This window comes from Falco peregrinus, chromosome 10 (assembly GCF_023634155.1).
Source record: "Falco peregrinus isolate bFalPer1 chromosome 10, bFalPer1.pri, whole genome shotgun sequence".
Classification (NCBI taxonomy): Eukaryota; Metazoa; Chordata; class Aves; order Falconiformes; family Falconidae; genus Falco; species Falco peregrinus.
In genome coordinates, this window is record NC_073730.1 from 5,018,233 (window position 1) to 5,039,226 (window position 20,994).

Genomic DNA, 20,994 nt, shown 5'->3' on the forward strand with positions numbered 1-20,994 from the left:
TAAGGGGTTACAAATATTCAGACTTTATTATAAATAAGAAATACTGTTTTATACATAAAAACTGCAAGTGTTGCATTTTGTTCACCGCCCCAGACAGCAAGACCACAGATTAAGGCAAAAAAGCTGGAGTGAAGGCACGTACTGAGGGGGCCACAGTCAGGAATAAGGTGATGAAGGGACTGTCACGCATCGCCCGTGACACCCAGCATTCCACCAGCAGCTGTTGCATCATCACATTACGTAAAGAAATAACTGGACTTATACAATGAATAATGGCTGTAATGCAGTAGTGATTAAGAGATCGCTTATAAAGATTTTTTTTTTTATTTAAAAATAAAATTCTGTTAAAAACAGCTTAAGGAGAAGAGAGGGGGAAAAAAAAAAAAAAAAAAAAAAAAAGAGAAAGCAGGAAACCTTAGGCCTGAGGTCAGCCAGGGCATGCGTGCATCTTCGCATCTGCTCTTCTCACAGCCTTGGCAGAGGTGACGCGGTTGCAGCCAGCCATCTGACCAGAGCAGCCGGCCGGGACACTGAGCTCCACATCCCCCACCTGTGTGTGGGGGGAGCACGGGTAAGCTCTCCTCCGGGTAACTGGGTATGTTTGCAGGCAGGGGGAAATCCCAAGCTGGTAAAATTGTAAGAATCTCTAAAAGAAGGGGTACAAGAGCGCTGCGGGGTTTGCTGGGAACACCCTCCACCCAGCAGTGCCATTCCTGAGGGTGCACCAAGCCTCTCGCCTCGCACAGTGGTACCGAGGTGTCCCCAAATCCAGCTCTCCGACCACCTCAGTAATGGGTCTGATCTCCCAACAGTGCTACAGCTCCTCACAGCCCAGCTGCAAAGCCACAGCCCCTGCGCTCCTCCAGGCACAACGTTCCTGGGGACAGGGGACACAGAACGGGGTGCTGCGGGCACCACGCAGTGGGGCTGGCTTTGGAGAGAGGGCTAGAAAGCATCCACCCCGCTGGCAAAGTGGTTATGGCTGATGCCCATACAGGTGCGGAGGATACAGGAGACGGAAGAAAGCAGGAGCCCAGCTAGGAAAAATCCTGAGCTCTAAGGAAATAATACGGAGAGAAGCAATATATGGTGCACGCGCTGCAACGGCTGTAAGGGCAAGTACATAGAGGAGGCCAGGCTGTGCCACTCTGGAAATATGGCTGAGTATATTTACACACACATACGCACACACAAGAGACTTCCTCACACTATAATCATGATAAAAAAAAACGGAAAAAAAAAAATCACATTCACACAAAAAATATAAATTTGAAATAATTAATAGCACCAGTGTGTGTCAGATAATAATTTCTTCCCCGCTACGCAAACGTACAAAGTTGCATAGTGTTTAAAGATAGATATATACTGGATCTCAGGGAAGGGGGGCGAGGGATGCCAGGCTGGAGGCAAGGAGGAAGCCGCAGGGGATGCTCTCGTCTCAGAGGAGGGCTGCAGGAGGAGCAGCGGGCTCCCACCCCGGTAACAGCCGGGAGGCACTGCCTGGGGAGGGATGCCAGGGAGGCTACGCGGTGTGAAATGCAGACCTGCCACCCCAGCCTGGCCTGAAGTCCCCGTGCTGCGGTGGCTTTACGGCGACTGGGAGATAGGCAGGCAAAAAGAAAGGAGTGCACTGGTAAATCCAGCTTATAAACAGGCAAAAGGCGAGAGCAATATCAGGAGGTGGAAAAATGCCACTGTCCTCCTTCAGGAAAAAGACGGGAAGAAAGACCTTTCCATATCCACTTGCACGCCCCCTTCCTTTTCCCCAGAGACATTCAGCAGGAAGGCCAGTGCAGCTGTCAGAGCTCTCTGGATGGCAGCTCTCCTCTTCAGCAAGACTCCTCCCGCTTGAACAAACTCATCTGTCAATCAGACATGCGTAGCCTAAAATAAACAGATGCTCTGGCAATTCAGTAGCAACACCTACAGATGGGAACGCAGCTCATGGCTTCCACACTCCTCAGCCCCGACCCAGCACGTAGCGGCTTACAAACCAGACCCAAAACTTCTCCACAGGCCAGGAGTGCGGCTGGCAAGACCTACCACTCCACCAGTACAGAGCTACCACTCCACCAGTATCCCATCTTCCCAAAGAGCTCCTCTCAGAGGCTGAGTTTTTCTCAGAGCGATGCATCATCACAGAAAACATTTCAGAAAGAGGCTTCGGCTAGTTTGTCAAAGGCTACCAACGCTGTTGGATTGGCCACTAGTTAACAATAAAAAAAAATAATTCACAGGGTTAGAAGTTGGGAAGAGGGATCTGAACGAGTGCAGCTATACTGGCCATTACAGTAATACTTTGGTAGCCATCCCCTTCCTTCATAGGGACAGAGAGCTCCAGGACAGAGGATTGTACAGTCGAGGGGAGAAGAGGAGAGAAAGGGTTAGTTTTGCCTTGCTGTACACAGCTCACATGGTTATTTCTGAACCACAGTATAGAGTCCAGAGCATCTCTCATCCTTGTGCTAATCAAAGGGAAACCGTGTCTGAGAAAAGGGCAAAGGTGGAGTGCTCAGGAAGACAATTTATATTAAAAAAACCCCTTTGATGCCCAAAGACGGATATTTAATTTGCTTCTCTTAAAAAAAAAAATAATAAAAAACCCACTTTCAGCGTATCCTGATTTGAAAAGAAAACAGCGGCTGCGAGCAGCGAAGAGTTGGGGATTTGAAGAAGGTAATGTGTGTTAAGGCACTCCATAGCCAAACCACCGCTCACAGGGGGAATACCCCCCACCCCCAGCACACCCTTAGGGTTTTTCAATGGACGGGGTGTTAAAACAGCCAGATGGCAAGGTCTTCTTGATGTCTTCCAGGTTGCTAATGTCCTTCAGGATCTCTTCAATGTCCCTGTTGTAGGCCTGTATCGCATCATCTTGCTTCCTGGCCTCTCTCTCAAGGAAAGACACTTTCTGGTCCAGGTCACTCTCTTTCATCTGGTCTTTGGCACTGTTCAGGGTACCCTCGATTTCATTCAGTTTGTTCAAGTCCACCGTCTCCAGTTGCCCTGAAAAGCCAGAAGCAAATAAAGTCCATTAAAAAGCCTTTAACACTCCACTTTTGGGTGCTTACACAGCTGAGCCATACTGACACCTCCATCAGGCCCTCTCTGCATTAGAAACAGCATTTAAAACAGGACCAACCAAATGGGTTACACCTTCAGTGCCTCAAAAAGTCCTCAAGCTCGCAGAGAAACAGTACCGAACACTGCACAAGCTCTGAGGCTACTCCAGGAAAGAAAAAAAAAAAAAAAAAAACAAACAAAAAAAAAAAAAAACACACAAAACACACAAAACCCTAAGTACTTGCCAAAACCCATGCAAACCCGATTTCTAGAAGCCAACAGACCCATTTGATTCCTTGCACAGCAGCAGCAGGGAAGCCAGCACACCACACCAGCTGCCAGCACTGCCACATCAGGAAAACACTCAAAAGCATATGGCACATTAAAGACAGTGTTACCTAATTGATCCAGCAGGTCATTAATGACAGCAAGCAAGCTGTTCACAGAGTTCTTCGCTTTTCTTGCACTGTCTTCTGCCTCCTGGGCAGCCTGTGAGGCCTGCAGGGTAGGAAAAAAAAAAAAAAAAAAAATGAAAGCCCAATAAAGGCTGTAGGGATTACGAAACTGCTGCCTCTCCTCTTCGCAGGTCTGCCCAAGCAGTTAGTCACACACCTCCCTGCCTCCTCCAGGATAACACTCCTGTGCCGAGATCTTTTATCACAGCTCGCAGAGACTGACAACATTCAGTTTTCTGACTATTTCAGGATGGAAATCCCTGATAACTGAGCAGGATTTTGCAGAACAGAGTCAACAGGGCTACAGTCAGGTTTCTGACCTGACCAAAATTAAAGGAAGGTGTTGCACGAAGAAAACTGGCTTTCAAATTCCAGCAGGGAACCTATGCTAATGCCACCAGAGGAGCTCCTTTGCTCGTCTCATGTTTTTAATCCCACCTGAAACTTTGAAGACATGGAATACTGGCTGGACCCAGCGGTGTGTTTACAAAAGGACAGCAGGGAGAAGGCAGTTCCTTGCCACTGCTGCCACCTGCCATCGTTACTTACCATGCCTGCCATCATCATATCCTGCTCAGCATCATCCTGCTTCCGCTTCAGCTCTTTTTCTGCATCCTGTAATTGCTTCATCATGTCATCCACTTCTCTGGCCAACCCCGTCACATCAGCAAAAGTCTTGTCAGCTTCGGCTTTGGTAGCAGCAGCGCTCTACAGCCAACAAGGGGAACAGGATGGAAAAAGGTGGTGATGGTGCACAACTTCCTTCAATCCTTTTCATTAAAATGCACCAATTTTCTATCATGCCATATTTTGCATTCCTTGGTGGGGAATACAGCAGAAAGCACGTGGGACTCACCAGGAAATACTGGAACAGAGGATTTTACTTACACACCAATATCTCAGGGAGGTGGCCTCAGAACCACAAAGGACTCACCTTCTGAACAGAACCGGCGATCTTCTCTGCATCATCTGCTTTACTCTTGGCTTCGCGGGCATCAGCAGCAGCATTGCCAAGTGCCAGCTCCGCCTGGTATGTCTTGTTGTTGGCTTCAGCAATGGTCTGGGTAATGGCAGGAATCTTTTTCAGAGCCTCCTCAGCTGCCGTCTTGTTATCATTCACCCGTTTATCAAAATCTAAGAAAGGGCAAAACAGATTCTTATCACTTGCTCCAGAAGAACCTTTGGGTGCTTCTTTGACCAGACTACCCAGGCTTTGCCACCTTGACATTAGAGGGACAAGGCAAGAAGGTTGTGGGGTGCATATGCTTGCAGCTCTCCCTATCACACATCTTCTGATGCTAAACAAGGAACTTAAGAGAAGAGTTCTAATCGCTGAAAACATTTCTGTTTTTTAGCTTTGACGAAAAAAAGAAAAAACCACAAAACCCAAAAGAACCCCCCCAATACGCAGGTACTGGCAACAGCATGGCCTGTTTAACCAAGATACCTTACTGCCAATGACTTCTCACACAGGAACTGAAGGATTTACTGCAAGTGCTTTCTCTTTACCTTTCAGGTTGCTGAGAATAGTAGTAGCCTCCTGCAGTGTGCCATTGCCTTTCCGAGCAGCTTCTTCAGCCAGGGCTTTCGCTGCATCTGCTCGAGCCAAGAGCTGGTCTGCAGTCTAAGGAGACATGACACGTATCAACATATTCTTATCTTCTGAAGGACAACTAATCCAGGTGTACCAAAAAGCACTGCTCACCCTGAAACACCAACACCATACAAAACAGCATCCATCCCCAGGTGGCAACGCTTTCTCTGAAACCAGGTGAATTTAGGTACCTTTGGAATACTGTTCTGAATACAAAGATGGCACCACACCTGGCAAAAATCCCCTGTTCTCCCATACAGCCTCAAGGCCACTGCTTTTACCAGCTTTTTGTACTTCCTTTCCAGGACCGTTCTTCAGTGTTAAGTAACAAGCAGCCCTAAGGTAAGGCTGAATAGACCAAGTCTTTCATATCTGGCCAGCTACTTGTTCTTCCTTTGTTTTTTTCTAGGGAACAAAAGCCTGCACAGAACAGAACTGACCTGCTGCTCCGTCTTCCCTTTCTCCAAGAGGTTCTTTACTTCTAGTTCCTTTCCTTTCATGTCTTCTCTCAAGTCCTCATAATCTTTCAGCTTCCTGGCAATTAGCTGATCTAACTCCTCTGCTTCCTTCTTGATTTTATTTGCTTCATTCTGCAAGTGGAAATTAGAAACAGAGATTCCTGAACGTTAAAGAATTTCTGAACAGGTGGAAAAACATGGTATAATTTCCAACAGTGAAACAGGCAGAGGCTACGACGGGTTTCCATCTCTTACAACTACAGTTGTAACTTTGCCTTCAAAGCCCCGAATATACAAGGGTCAGTGCAGTGAGGGACTGAGGTTGCAAAGTGTTTCATGTGCAAGAGAATCTACTGTACTACGATGAGCACAGGAGGGGGAGCGGTTCTTCAGGCTTTAGAGGGAACCAAAACTTTTGCACTTCTCTGTTCAAGTCAAGATGTCTGGCAATCACCATTTCACTTTTTTTTGTCCTTCAGAGACTGGGGGAGATGGGGGGGTTACATACATAGTTTCCTGCACACAAGTCTCCTACATAAAAGCTGAAATGCACAAGCTTGGACTATGCCTAGATGGACAAAAATTCCAGACTGTCCTCACGCAGAAGAACATTAGTAGAGCACGTACAAGGTATGTCAGCAACGTAGCACACTGCCATGATGCTTGTCCTCGTTAATCTTCAGAAAACACTGCGCACATGATGCTTCCTGCACATACCTCTAGCCCTGTGGAATCCACGCTAGGCAGACTGGTGAGATTAGCGTAGATCTGCAGAGCTTTGTTTCCGGCTTCCTCTGCCTCTGCAAGCACCTTGTTGGCCTGTTTCTCTAGGTCTCGAGAGATGTTCCTTGCCTGATTATACCTGAAAAACCCCAAGGATCCAGTTATGCTACCGTTTTATTTTTTAGAACTGGACTTACTAAGAAAGAGAGTAGAGGAGCTAAGAAACTGAAAGACAACTCCAATAAAACCCAAAGCATGCAATGCTATCAAAGACACCTTTGTTTTAAGCGCTGCTCTAAGGCCAGGAAATAAAACCTGTTTTCTGTTACTGACTCACTTCTGGTTCAGCTCATCAATGTCATTTGCAGTTTGGTTTTCTCCAGCCAGGGTCTTCAGCAGCAGTTGATATGCTTCTGTGGAAGTATCATTTGCTGCCTTGGCTATGCGAACGATTTCATCAGCTTCTTTTTTATGCCTAAACAAGATCACAGAAGAAAAATATTGTCATTAGAATTGTCAGCCAGTAGTTTCTATCTTCAATTCCAGATTTTATTCTTTCTTCCAGATTTTAGTCTCTCTTCCTTCCTTCACCTAGATTTGCACATGGAAGATGCTGAAACATTTGCAATGGAAGATCTTGTTCGAGACAACCTCTGCAACCAAGGCATCGCTCCAGCAGTGCCCGTGAGATCAGCTGAAAGGCACCGCTGTGGTTGTACGTGTCCCTCATTCACATGTGGTTCACCCTCGGTCATCCACAGGCACGCACTCACAGTGCCAGTCTCTTACTCAATGGGTATGTGTTTTGTATCAAGCAAATGAAATTTTGCTTCCCCCTTGCAGGGAAGAGCAGGGCCATGACGTGGCCTGTGAGGAGTGTGTTTTGCCACAACCTACCTTTCAGCCAGCTTACGGGCCTCTTCTGCCAATAGAGTCATGTTGTTAGGGTCCCCGCTTGACTCCGGAGGTGTAATGGACTGGAATAAATGAAAAAAAAAATCTTCAAGCTGTTTTTTCATCTTTTATTCATCTTTTCTTTAAATATTTATTGGCATGATCTAAATGCTTACAGATGTGTCTAACCTACTTCTGACTTCTCTATATTTTTTTTAAGCCCATGCAGTTTCCACCACTGGTTATCCCTTAAAAACAAATGGGCTAATATTTATTTAGGGGTTCTTAACACTGGTTTCTTTGAGCATAGGCTAAGATACAATCTGTAAGAGACACTGATGATCTTCCTTTATTTATTTCCCATTATCTTGGGAAGGGGAGAAGAGATATTTCCATAGCAAAATTTACTATATGAGCGAGAGAACAAGCAGAGAAATACACCAGAGGGACAGAAAGGCCCTCTCCTGTCCTAACCACGGGGGATCTGGGCAGCACACTCACCACATTGTCAGCTGCCATCTTCGCCTTCTCAAGCATATCGGAAGCTAAGCTGATCAGGTCCTCAGTGTCCTCCACCCGCACCCGGGCTTGCTCCGCCAGGTTCTCAGTCTCCCGCACTGTGCCCTGGATGTTCCTCAGCCTGTTGAGCTGACTTGCTAGTGTGCTGTTGATGTCTTTGAGACGATCCAAGAGGCCCTGATCTACATCTGAAACGCATGATATAAAAGAAATTTAGCGAAATTAATTACAGCGGGAAGAGAAGCTGGAGCAGCCGCTTACCACTGCGGGCAACACATTGGTAGGTTAATTCCCTCTTGAAAAGGGACCAGCAAAGCCATTTCCTAAGTCAGTCAGCTTGAGATCAAAGCCATCATCAGACTGTGCACCAAATATGACAAATGAAAAGTCATTAACTACTAATAAGACAATCCTGCTGGGTGTTAGAACCGACTGATGGGGAATTTTGTGTTCAGAATCATGTTTCACCTCTATCATTGACTTTAAAAAAAAAAAAAAAAAAAAAGACAACAGAGTTGCTCCTCAAGAGGTACGGGATAAATTCTCTTTAGCTTAACTCCTAGAAGGTAAGCAGAGATTAACAGTGGGACTGTACGTTATTCCCCACTTTGGGCACTGGTGACTACTGCTGAGCCAGGCAGTCTCCATACAGAGCAGCTAGAAGAGGTGCGGCATAGCAAAGCCACCCCAAATCAAAGGGATGACAGAAGCTGGCAGGATACAGCCTTGGTCTCCAATCTGTAGGACCTGTGAGCCTCACAAGCTTCCCCAGATTTCTGGACCACCAGGTAACTCCCCACAACAGCATTTTAATAACAGATCCATAAAAGCACAGACACATGCCTCATGACCAGGGGCAACTGCTTTTCAAAAGGCGAGAGCCTTATTAAGAGATTAAGTACAAGCAGAAGCCTGCAAGTCTAAGATTTTTCCCCAAATATGTTGCCTTGACCTTGCAGCACAACTTAAGCATTGCACAAGAGTATTTGACACATTACAAAAGCATATTACAAACCACATATAGAGTAGAAAACCACAAATAAATGCTACAGGCATGCACAGGTTTCTGCAAGGGTAGTTTTTGTTGTATTTGACTTGCTTCTTAGGGAAGAGCAACAGAGCTGGTGAAGGGGCTGGAGCACAAGTCCTGTGAGGAGCAGCTGAGGGAACTGGGCTTGTTTAACCTGGGGAAAAGGAGGCTGAGGGGAGACCTTACCACTTTCTACAGCTGCCTGAAAGGAGGTTGTGGCAAGGTGAGTGTCAGTCTCTTGTCCCAAGTAACAAGCAATAGGATGAGAGGAAACTGCCTCAAGCTGTGCCAGAGCAGGTTTACACTGGGTATCAGGAAAAATGTCTTCACTGAAAGGGTGGTCAGGCACTGGAACAGGCCGCCCAGGGAGGTGGCAGTCACCATGCCTGGAGATATTTAAAAGATGTGCAGATGTGGCACTTAGGGACATGGATAAGTGGTGGACTTGGCAGTGCTGGGTTAATGGTTGGACTCTCATACCTTAAGGGTCTTTTCCAACTGAAATGACTCTATTGTTCTGAGGTGGAAAGAAAGATTAAAAATACCACCAAAAAATCCAGTCCATTCCCCCACCTTTCTCCAGTCCCCATGCTCCCACCTCCATACGTAGGACTATTATCTAGGCACGGATGCCAAGCAGGCAGCATAAAGCTACCTCAGCTAAAACTGAGAATAGTTTCAGTGATCATTCCCACTGGCAGGAATCTTCCTAAGCAAATGCAAGCATCAGATGTGTGTCTGCTTTTTCCCAGCTTCACGCAAAGGAAACAGATTTTTCCGAAGTGGTCTGAAATCACTGAACCAACTCCCAGGGGAACATCTTTTACTGCAGTCAATAGTCTTCAAGTTGCTCTTCCCCAAAACACGTCAGCTTATACATTAAATAGACCCTAAGGAGAAACCACTGTCATATGGCTCAACATCCTGGTCACAAACGTCCTATGGTAGAGGTGACAGTACAAGAATCAATTTGAAGCAGAGTTCAACAGGAAAAAAAAGCTACATGCCACCACAACAGCACTTTTCAGAACATTACACACTTTATAGTGCAATAACTAAGCTTGCCAGCAGGATTTTGAAGCCTTCATTCTCATCACTGACAATATCCCAACAAGAACTACTTCATCCCAAGACATCTGAGCAAATTTAGAAGCGTAAGTAAATAGATTGCAGTCTTCTGCTTGCTTAGCAAGTAAAAACCTCCTTTGCATCTGGAGAAGAGGTTAACGCACACAACGCTTGCATCTGTACAGAGCTAGAAGCAGATCATTACTCTGCATGCACAACAGAGACTACTAGGAAAACAGCATGGATAAAAGCACAGCCACTGTTGTTTTGATAACAACATACAGCCCCAGCGCTACCCAAAATAGCTGTCTGTCCTGATGCACAGTATAGGCTTGAAATAAGACACGCTGTGTCCAAAGGGAACAGGAACATCAAGAAAAGAGCTTATTTCACATTGATCCATGTCTGATCAGGTCAACTCACCTTTGCTGTTTTGTGCTTCCTGGAGCAATTCCATAACATCTCTTTCTGCCTGCTTCAATCTCTCTTCAAAGGCTTGATCAGTTACAGTTTCTTCTCCCGTACCCAGATTTGCTATAAGATTTTCCAGTTCCTGCAGCCTCTCACGTTGCTCCACCACCTACGCAACGGGGAAAGAGCACAGCTATGACACCTTGAACCTCTCTTCTTTCAGCAAGCATCAGCCAGCCACGGGCATAAAAGCTACTGCACAAGCAAGCACGTGCCACTGCCTCCAGCGGTACCAAGAGTGGCATTTGTAGCCTTACCTTATCTTTCACTAATCTGTAACAGGCTGGACACTCCTGGCAGCCCGGCCATGAGCGGTTGTAGAAATAGTTCTCTTCACACTGGTCACAGCGGCTTCCCACAAAGCCTTCCTTGCACTCGCAGCGACCGTTCTCCCGGCACTGCAGGGAGCGTGAACCCTCAGGATCACAGTCGCAGGCTGCAGGGAAGTTAAACCTCAGTCAGGCTGGAGGAGAGGCAGAAATACCCTAAAACCCACAGGGCAAGAGCATACCAATACCTTAAAATACCCTAAAATGTCTGCAAGAGCAATGTGGCACAAAGCCACAACTGGAGTCCTGCTCCCGATCAGGGTGCTTGTACACACAGCAGGGCACTGTCTAGCTGGATGCAACATTTATTGCGTCTGTTCATACTGTTGCTACTGCCCCTCCTGCAAAGCACGACAATTTTCTATCCCATTTCATTTTAATCAATTGCAATTAATTTTTCTGCTCTTCACAGGCAGCGATACTGAGGGTAAAAGTTTGGATGATACTGTTTTTCAATCATGTTTACAAGACCTGTTGCTTCTCAAGACAGAACTTGTACGTTCAGGTCATTTGTAGAGGAGCTGCACAGAGATTTAACACTAGAAAACAGGATTGTTGCAGGACAAGATTCAGAGAACGTATTTACACCAAAGGTATCTAACAAGCCGGAGTTCTTCCTACCCCCGGTTTAAGAAAAATAATAAAAGCAAAAGGGGATAAGCTATTGTACGGACATCAAATTTCACCAGGCAGGGTGTGGACATGAAAGTGCCAGCTTCTGCTGTGATGAAGAGCGAGGTGAGAAAGTACCTTCCCAGAGACAGGAGGAAAGGCAAGGCAAGGCTGGTTGTGCAACACCCTGACCCTCCGCCCCGCTCCAGCCTTTCAGACTTACGTTTACAGCCTTCAGAGCTAAAGCCAAAGTGGTTGACCTCGCATCTGTCGCAACGCTGGCCAGCGACACCAGGCTGGCACTCACACTGCCCGGTTCGGATGTCGCACTGGCCGTTGGTGGAGCCCACTGCGTGGCAGTTGCACCTAGGGGAGGCAGCCACACGTCAGGCATGACACAGAAGGGAGGCACGGGCGAAGTGGCTCTTGGAAGGAGCCCTAACGAGCACAGCTCTGTCTCCATTTGTCAAAAGCCACTTTCCTGCACTGCACAGCAAGAAGGTGAGGCACTGAGCCTTTGAACTGTGCAAGGTCACTTGGTGCCTGCACTAAAAAAGCAACCCACGAGCCCCTGTGACCAACAATCACACAGTCACATGGCACTTTTCTATTTAAACCCCTGATTTAAAGCTATTTATAAAGCTATTTATATCAGGCTTTTTGTACAGCCCTCATAGCTGCTCCTTGACTGCTGCTCTTCCCCACCCACAGCGGCACCAAGGCACACCAGCTACTTGTGCCAAACATCACATTCCTGCACAAGCTAAGCACAGATACACCAAAAGCAGGCTCTTTGCCCCGAGTCAAAGCAAATGTCACCTCTCACAGCCGCGTCCGCTCTGGAGGTTGAAGAAGCCAGGCTCACAGGCACTGCAGTCCCTCCCGGTGACGTGAGACAGGCACTCACACTGCCCAGTCACTTGATTGCAACTTGTCTGCTGATTCACAGTGCCATAGGGATTGCAGTGACAAGCTGCAAAAACAAAATGGATAGAGAAATATGCAGAAAGTTAGTAATCCCTTGTGGTGCCGGTACTCTGCTAGTCAGTCCCTAAATAGGCCTGGATCCAAAACACATGGCAGCCCCACCCCTGCATCGCACAATGCTTTTGCTTCGACGGCACTAAGCACCCACAAACAGAAGCATTTCAGCAAGCCAGAACCACCAAACCGGGATAAAGCCATGCCTCGCTGCTGACAGTCACAAACAACAGCCTGACATTGCATCCTGACAACACATTAGGAAACAGCAGCTCCTGGGGACAAAAAGATTTTCAAATGCAAGGTAAACCAGCTCTCACCTCTGCACTTGTCAGCGGGATCGGGGGCCAGGGGGTTCCCAAAGAAGCCATCTTTGCAGCGGTCGCAGTAGAAGCCAGCGGTGTTGTAGATGCACTTGAGGCACTCGCCTGTCTGGCGGTCACAGTTCCCCACGGCGTTGGGATCGATGTTGTCATTGCACTGGCAGAGACGGCAAGGCCTCACAGCACCGTTTTCGCCCAGAGGGTCTCCAAAATAGGCATCATCACACAGCTCACACCTCTTGCCTGGGACACACGGGAAACACACGTGCTGCAGCAGAAAGCCCTTTGCTGCCTTCTTACCTGGGCCCCTCTTTGCAGTCCCTTCTGAAAAGTAAATTCTCCAGCTTCCTCCCCTTTCATCCTACCACTGAAGCCAGAAAGGTGCACAAAACCACACACAAATCCCTCCTCGTATCTAAATTTAAGCCCTTTTTTCCCTGGAACATTGCATTATGAATTGTTTCAGTTCTTCCTTTCCCTCCTATCCCTTTAAGCCAAACCTATTTGTTGTAATCTGTTGTTAATTTAAGAGTCCAAGCAGGTAGAGCTTTGTGGGGCATCACTGCTCCAGGAAGCCCTGCTGTCAATGAGATCTGCCAAACCTCCACAGGCAGCCACTGAAGCATCCAACTCGGCAGCTTCCTACACTTACTGCAGATCTGACCTCCCCAGCCAGCTACAAGCTCCATTTCTTAGGCAGTTCTTGCACAAGCAAATCCTCTTTTCCCTTGCTTTTTCCTTCACGTCCCAAGAGGGCAGCAGGGGACAGGATGAACTCTTGTGCAATCACACAGCTACAAGCAAAGATGAACTTGTACTGACACCGGAGCTGCAGAGGACCCCGACCCCTGGACTCCACTTCTGTTCACAAAGCAACAGCACCCATGGAATCTCCCACAAGCTGCCTGTGTGCTTGGTCAGGGTTTGTTGGGGTTTTTTTTAGGCATTTCAAATATTTACAGGTATTTTGTACCGCGGACCCTGCCATGCCAAGCAAAAAATCAGCACAGAAGCATGGAGGCTGCCAGCCATCCTGAGGCTTCCTTGCAGTTTACAGGCAGAACAAAAGGCTCTGCTTAATGACTCAGGTGCATGCTCAAATGCCACAGTTTAACACCAAGAAAGCAATCAAACAAAACAAACAAACAAACAAAAAGATCTGTACCCCTTCACATATTTCTTTAAAACTGCTAAGCATAAATTTTGCCTTTTAGTTTTTGGGCAGTGTTTTTGAGTCACTGCAGCCTTCCTGCTTTTCTTAAGGCAGGGCACCGGTCCTCCCCTCCAAGCATCCTGCAGTGCCTCTCTGGCTGGCAAACTGTGTCTTCTAATTTTGTTTGACCTGCCCTCCTGGCTCTTCCAAATCTATCCTATTTTCTGCCCCACACCATGCAACTAACAGAGCTCTCTTAGAAGCTAGCATAGCTCACCTACATAGCACAGGAACGTTCAGACTTCGTACAGATTAAGCCTTTGTTTCCCTTTTATCCTCAAGAGACAGGCACAAAGAACATGGGTAGGCCTGAGCCTCACACAGGACAGAAAATAGGGCTGAGGAAGGGAGAAGGATTTGAACCAGAAGACACAGCAGCTTTCAGCACTGCTTGCTGTGGGCCAGAGCTCCAGAACTGGCAGAAGACTTATTTTCACAAGCATGTAGGGGTGCAGAAAAAACAAGACTTTTTATGCAGGAACACACCTGTAGTGCCAGCCTGGCAGCTGGTGCACACAACCTCCTTTGTGCGGGGCACGATGGCACAGCTCGAGCTGCCTGGGCACGGGCAGGGCTGGCAGTCTGAGGCTGTGCCCGCTGTCGCATCTCCATAATACCCGTCACTGCACTTCTCACAGTGAGATCCTGCTGTGTTATCCCTGCAATTGCACACACCTAGAACAGAGAGGGACATGGTTTTTGCTTCATCCAACCCAGGAAGAACCACCGTCCTCTTGCTGCTCCCTGTTTTATCAGCCCCTCTTACCCGTCTCGGGCTCACACGTCTCACTGTGTCCGTTGCAAGCACAAGGCACGCAGGGGCTGTAGGGCCCGAGGCTCGTTGTCTCTCGCCGGTACCCAGAGGAACAGCGCTCGCAAAACTGCCCCTCATATCCCACTGGACAGGAGCAGCTCTCCACCCAGGCCACGGGCACACCGGGTCCAGGACGAGCACTTGTGATAGTAACATCGTCCAGGTGGCCGGCACCTAGAAAGCACCAAGGAAACATTTCATAACCACAAAGGCTCTTCCCACCGCCTCACCAACCACACATCCCAGTGCTACCAGAGACAGACAGGTGGATGCTCACAGTCGGTAAGGTGAACCAAGCAGCAAAATCCTCCAAGAGAGTTTAGACTGATGAGAAAAGATGTACTATAGCTCACAGAGGGCATGTGCAGGGCAGCAAAGTTCAGAATAACAATACAGAGGATGCCAAGAACAGCACGTGAGCAAGTATGGTCAGCTAAAATAAGTTACGTTTTGTAAGCATATGGTTTCCATTTCCAAATCAAATATCCAAACCAATTCCTGTCTTTCTAGGGAGGACAGACCTTCTCTCGGGCAACCTTAATACACTGTCTCTAACACAGTGTCTGCAAACCATGCCTCAGGGCAAACTCCAGCTATTCCTCTCAAGCCATTCCTTCACCTGGCATTTGAGTGCTCCCCCCACCCCTCGCTGTCCCTTCCCTGGAGCAGAACAGAGCCCAGCCACAACACAGCTGTTTTTTAACTTTTAGCTCTCCGAGGCACTGAGCAGGAGCCTCAGCTCCTGCACATCTGCAGTGGCTCCAGCACTCCGGATGGCTTGCTCACACCTTTCCCCCCCTCCATTTCACAGCCCCACTTGCCTCTTTATGAGCCATCTCTAGTAAAAACACTTATAGCTGTCCCACCTTCCCTAAATCCAAATTAATCCTTTGCATCTTTCCACAAAGATTCTTTTTTCACACAACAGTACCCAAGGACCCAGATATTTTTGCTCCTTATTTGTGCCGGATTTTCATAAGTTGTCATCACAAGGAACTTTCACTCAAGTTCAGCACAGGCACAGCTTTCGGGACCTCATCCTTGCCATTTGTCACGCCAATGCAAGACCAGGAAACAGGGAAGATTTAACCATTCCCAGTGTAGCAGGAACAGGCCAGATGTTGTAAACTCTCTACATCACTCCTACCATGTACTTCAGGACTCTGTGCTATGTATTTCTACCAGTTTAGAAGACACTGGCTGTGCAACACACCAAAACCATACATTCAGAACCAATCAATCAGCAGGGGGATGGGTGCTCCACGTCCAGACTCTTGAAGGCAGCCCCTTTCTTTCCCATGTCCTCTTCAGGAGGCCTGGGAGAAGCCATCACACAGGAAGGGCAGGTGAAAAGCAATCGGCAAAGGCTTTGCCAAATAAACTGCCACTTATGACTGAGCCCTACAATAAAGCAACCCGAGCCCAAGGTGAATGAGTCTGCCCTTCTCTGCTGCAATGTTCTGCTCAGCAACTTACTTCTCTCACTGTACGTCCCACGGATCTTGATGGAAGTCAAGTTGTGGAGAAGCTTCTGGAAGTCAAATGCTGTAAGAGCAGGCCTCCACGGGTAATCTGCAGCCTCGTGGAGCCTAAGGAGAAGAGCCGTGCATCATCAGCAAAGCTTTCAGATACTAACAGCTGTGCCCTTTTAAAGCACCCTTGCCAACAGTGGTATGCTATTGCAACATAATTCACATATGCTTATGCAACGCTGCTAGACAGCAAGCTTCAAATTAACCTGATAAGACCGCTCTTCCGAGCTAAAATTAATGCTGGTTGTTTTCTCAAGAGCTCAGAGGCCAGGGCACCACAGGCTAGGTCCCAGCTGCTCCCACCACACCTGGGGAGTCCTCTCACCTGAAGGTGTAGGTCAACGCATTCTCACTGGGGTAAGGGTTGCCCTGGGCAATGAGCGGCACTGACACTCTCAGCCCAGCCCCTTCCAGCACCAGGTCCTCTGCAGAAAGGCGCGTGTCCCGTCTGTCTACGCGGAAGGAGAAGGTCAGGTTTTGCCCGTAACTCAAAACTTGGTTGCCCAAGAACTTGCCTGAAAGGGGAAGAAATCCTTACAGTTAGGGGACAGAACAGAAACGGCACAAGCAGCACAGAAAGCCCCTCACTTCTCAAATGACCTACGTGGTGCAACAAAATACATGGGGAAGTAGCTGTCAGAGATAACAGAGATATCCTGGGTCTCTGCACTCCACTGGAGTAAGACTTCTGAGCCATCACGCTGCTCAGCACGCCACTCATCCTCTCCTGAAAAATCAAATACACAAGAATTAACACCCTTTGGAGACACAGCTTTGCACACACTTGTCACATCATACTGTATGCTGCTCATACAGAACTAACACACAGTCTGTACACTGGCACTAACAGACTTCAGAAAGCAGCTGTGCAGAAGAGCATAGATACCAAGCATCATCTTCCCAATTTAAGACCCTAACTCCAGTGCTGATGTGAACCCTCTGAACTTCAAGCCCTATGACAGCTTCTTGTTCAAAATCTGCTCTTCTAAATAGCTTAAGCAGGGATGGGAAAAACCTGTAGCCCCCTATGACCTGACGAGAGTTTCACCCTTTGTATAAACTGTTCTCCTGTGGAATTTTCAAACTAGGCAGCACGAAAACATGCATACATGCAGGAAACGGACCATATGAGAAAAGATTTTTCCTGAGCTTACAGACCCACTGGAAACACAACTGTTTTATTCAGAGCCATGTATATCCCAAATCTGGAGTGATAATAATCCTCTCAATCAGAAACTCCTGATTTGGTTCTAAAACTGAGGAATGCCCCCTTGCCAGCACCTCTCCCAAGCTATAAAAGATTTGCATTTGTAATTCCCACTTGCACCTGCACTGTGTACATTATGGCTGGGCACCCAACACCAGAGCTGGGCACCCAACACCAGAGCTGGGAATTCATTCCTCCCTAGCTGAACAAATGAGCTGCGGGCATGGAAGCTCCCAGTAACTTCAGAAGTAACTCAGTACTTCCAAAGAGAGATCCTAGACCTGCCTGCTGAAGGCTTGCAGCCTTGCACAGAGAAGGAGGAGCAAGGGTTTTTTAATTGCTTCTGACTTGAGTCTACAGCCTAACCTGAGATACAAAGGAAGGCTCGATTTTACCAAACTGGAAGTTGGAGGTGATGCTGTAGATACTGTAGCCGACAGCACTGGTGCAGACTGAAGAGTGTCCAAAACAGAAGCAGGGAGTACAGCCCCTTGGATCAGAGGAATCCAGATGGAAAAATCCAGGTTTGCATCTGAAGATGTGAAGAGAATTAATTTCCTTGATGCTTACCCCAGGCCATTGCTCAAATGTTTCTCATTCTTGAAACAAAGCCACGGGAAAAGAAACTCACCTCTCGCAGTGGAAGCCTTCAACATTGTCCTTGCATGTACACCGTCCTGTCTCAACATTGCATTCCCCTGTGCTGCCAGCCAGATTGCAAGAACAGGGCCTGAAAGAATCAGGAAAGAGGATAACTCATTAAAAGCCACACAGAAAGCTTTAAAAAGGTGCCTAGTTTTCTGTTTAGAGAGCTGCAGTCCCCCTTACCTGCATCCAGCTTCAGACAGGGAGTGGAAACCTGGCTGGCACCGATCACACTTATCGCCCATCACGCCAGGTTTGCAGCTGCACTGGCCGTAGCTGTCACACTGTGTGCTGAGGGAGCCTGCAGGGAGAGCAGGGACACGCACCTCAGCAGACCCACCCAGTTCTATGAGGCTGCTATTTTTTCAACTTCATAAAACAGGCAAGAAATACGGGAAAAAAAAGTGGGAAGCATAGCTTCAAGCCGGTGAGTAACAGCTTACCTAAAGACTGCCTCTAGTACACAGGGATTTTTCCCCTAGCAGCTCTAGAGATGTCCGAACTATATTCAGCTTTTAAGGATTCTTACCAACCAACCTCATAATATATAAATACAATTTTTACTTTAAATAGCATTCTCATCCTTTTTCCTGTTTCATCCTCAATTAACCTTTGCATATCTCTAACTCCATATGCCTGTTTTACCCTGCAATGCACCATTTCTGAGATTTTTATTCTTTTTATTCCCCAAATCCTGTGTGTTCTCCCTAATCACCAGCTCCCCTTTGCCAGGGGATATCCTGACTTCTCCCTTTCATGCTCAGATTTCCTCCCTAGATTCCCAAGTTGGATTTAAAGGCTAAACTGCCTCCGGTGAGGCTGCATGTACCAGTATTAACCCTAACAAACCCTTCAGTAAACCTCTTTTTTTTTTTTTTTTTTGAAGGGCATCTTCCTTAGTACTGCTCCGTTCAAGAGGACTGGCACAAAAAGCAGCAGCAGATTTCTTTAATCCACAGCAAACAAAATGCTTTCTCCTCTCCCAAGCACCAGTACAGCTAGCAGCCCAGGAGTTCTCAGCACTCTAAGAGTTAACTACCAGCACAAAAGTATTTCAATATACAGAAATAGTTGCTTCTTTCCACTTCAATCCACACCAGAAATTTATAACAAAGTGAAGAGTTATAAGATGATTAGGCTGGACAGGACAGAAGAACTCACAAAACCTTTACCATATACAGCCAAAGTTCAAATCCCCTTTGCAGTCCCACTTATGGTTATTTAAGAAAAAAACAGTACTTAGACAAAAATAGCCATCTAAACCTATCCAGGGGCTTCAAATACGCCCTCGGTGCCAGTGTGCCATGGGATACAAGCTGATGGCTAAAAGTTATAAAGCCCTTTGAAATCTGTCCTTAAAGACCTGAGAAGTCACCTCCCTGCTTCTTCTTGACCATCTCAGCTGACACCAATCCTCACCCCTCTTAAAATAAAGTCTGACACGAGGACCTGGGAGAGCAGATGGAGGAAGAGGCCTTTCTTGGTCAAAACTTTCACAACTGTACAACTTTCCAACCAAATTAGAGAGGAGATGTACCCTGGCAGACCTCTCACGGGCTGCTTTTAGGACATGCTGCAAGCAATTACTTATTCCAGCTACTCTATTTTGGAACCTCACATCATATCTTACTATCTGTTACCCTTTTGTCTCCTTCCTCATTTGCTGTGGGCTGCTGCAATTATGGGATCACACCATACAGGTCAAGTGGTTCCCTTGACGACAAAAGATTTGCCCTCCTGCCAGAATTTGCTCCCCCCCCCCTTTTTTTTTTAAAAAAAGAAGTTTATATATTTTGTTTTTCTCACCCCCACCCCTTTTTGTGTTTAAGGTTTCACTGGTTTGTATTTATAGTGCTTGGATACTCAGTAGGAGAAACTGATGCAGCTAAAGTTCACTACAATTATTCAGTATGAAGAACTTCCAGAAATATCCACTCACATCATCTTGTTTATTAAGGATTTAAATGAGCTCTTTAGTACTGGGAGTGTCCAGGGTAACACATACACAGTGGGGGAAAAAACAAAGACCAACCCAAAATGGATTTCAGAACACATCTGAAATAGTAAATGCCGCAGTGGTGAACCATCTGCCCCTGCCACCCCAACCCCAATTAGATCCAAGGATAATTTAAACCAAAATACAACCCAATAAAGATTTCCTACGTGCTTGGGGGGGGGTGTGGGGGTGTGTGTGTGGGGAGAAGAAAAACAAACAAAAAAGCCTTCTTTTTACCGCGTAGTTTGCAATTTGCTGCACAAGTGAGAGAAGAGCTAGCTTTTGTGCATGCAAATTTGCAAGCAGAAAAGTTTGCTGTCACGACTTACCAACTGGGTTGCAGCTGCAGGGCAGACATCCCTCCTCGCTCCCCAGGCGATAGAAGCTGTCCCTGCACCTTTCGCAGTGGGGACCATCTGTGTTACCCAAGCAGCCCGTGCAGTGGCCCCCGTGGCCCGTCGAGCGGTACAGCTCAGGGTCGAAGTAGCACTCCTGCGACCTCCCGTTGCAGTCACAAGCTGCAAAGACAAGGGTGCTACCCGTGAACAGCGCGTCCGGCCACCCCCACCCCAAGAGGCACAAAACCCACTATGCAGAACTCGGTATTAAGTTGTAGGGGAGCTGAAGTAGGAACCTTTAACCATCCTGAGACCCACACACCGACCCCCTCATGTTGTGCCTCAACGCGAAGAGGGAAGCATGTCTTTGTGGTGGTTGAATGTGGGGAGGGGGAAGCAAGGCTGTAACAATGCAACAGGCTCCTCGAGACCATTCTCATCTACATCCAGAGAAGAACCAGCATTTTCTACCATACTCCCTTCACTGGCAGGCTGTCATTTGCAGCTGAGATGCCACTCTCCTACCCAGGAACTCCAATCTCAACCATGCGAACAAGCATGAGGTGATACCAGCAAGACTGACTCCATGTTGTAAGGACAGTTTCTTCCCGGGACTACAAATCCTATCTGTCTAGGCAGCAGGAGACCCAGGTTTCACCAGCCTGCCAAAGAAAGCCACAGGTCTTGACCAGACAGCTGGGACTGATCAACACGCAGAGAGGTCAGACA

At 47.4% G+C, this 20,994-nt stretch overlaps 1 protein-coding gene across 1 annotated transcript in view; it reads right to left on the minus strand.

Moving 5' to 3' along the window:
- Window positions 1–20,994, minus strand: part of LAMC1 (laminin subunit gamma 1) — a 69,417-nt gene continuing 48,423 nt past the window's right edge. Inside the window, exons 5-28 of the mRNA XM_055815385.1 lie at window positions 20,257–20,445; window positions 18,115–18,232; window positions 17,918–18,016; window positions 17,682–17,818; window positions 16,684–16,806; window positions 16,405–16,594; window positions 16,024–16,136; window positions 14,500–14,721; window positions 14,220–14,408; window positions 12,518–12,763; window positions 12,036–12,189; window positions 11,440–11,582; window positions 10,533–10,711; window positions 10,228–10,384; window positions 7,689–7,894; window positions 7,191–7,270; window positions 6,631–6,768; window positions 6,288–6,432; window positions 5,553–5,702; window positions 5,028–5,142; window positions 4,453–4,652; window positions 4,068–4,226; window positions 3,462–3,561; window positions 1–3,006 (exon numbers count right to left, since the gene is read on the minus strand). Of these exons, the coding sequence (XP_055671360.1) occupies window positions 2,750–3,006; window positions 3,462–3,561; window positions 4,068–4,226; window positions 4,453–4,652; window positions 5,028–5,142; window positions 5,553–5,702; window positions 6,288–6,432; window positions 6,631–6,768; window positions 7,191–7,270; window positions 7,689–7,894; window positions 10,228–10,384; window positions 10,533–10,711; window positions 11,440–11,582; window positions 12,036–12,189; window positions 12,518–12,763; window positions 14,220–14,408; window positions 14,500–14,721; window positions 16,024–16,136; window positions 16,405–16,594; window positions 16,684–16,806; window positions 17,682–17,818; window positions 17,918–18,016; window positions 18,115–18,232; window positions 20,257–20,445 (3,809 nt within the window). The 3' untranslated portion in view covers window positions 1–2,749. The remainder of the gene's footprint in view (window positions 3,007–3,461; window positions 3,562–4,067; window positions 4,227–4,452; window positions 4,653–5,027; window positions 5,143–5,552; window positions 5,703–6,287; window positions 6,433–6,630; window positions 6,769–7,190; window positions 7,271–7,688; window positions 7,895–10,227; window positions 10,385–10,532; window positions 10,712–11,439; window positions 11,583–12,035; window positions 12,190–12,517; window positions 12,764–14,219; window positions 14,409–14,499; window positions 14,722–16,023; window positions 16,137–16,404; window positions 16,595–16,683; window positions 16,807–17,681; window positions 17,819–17,917; window positions 18,017–18,114; window positions 18,233–20,256; window positions 20,446–20,994) is intronic.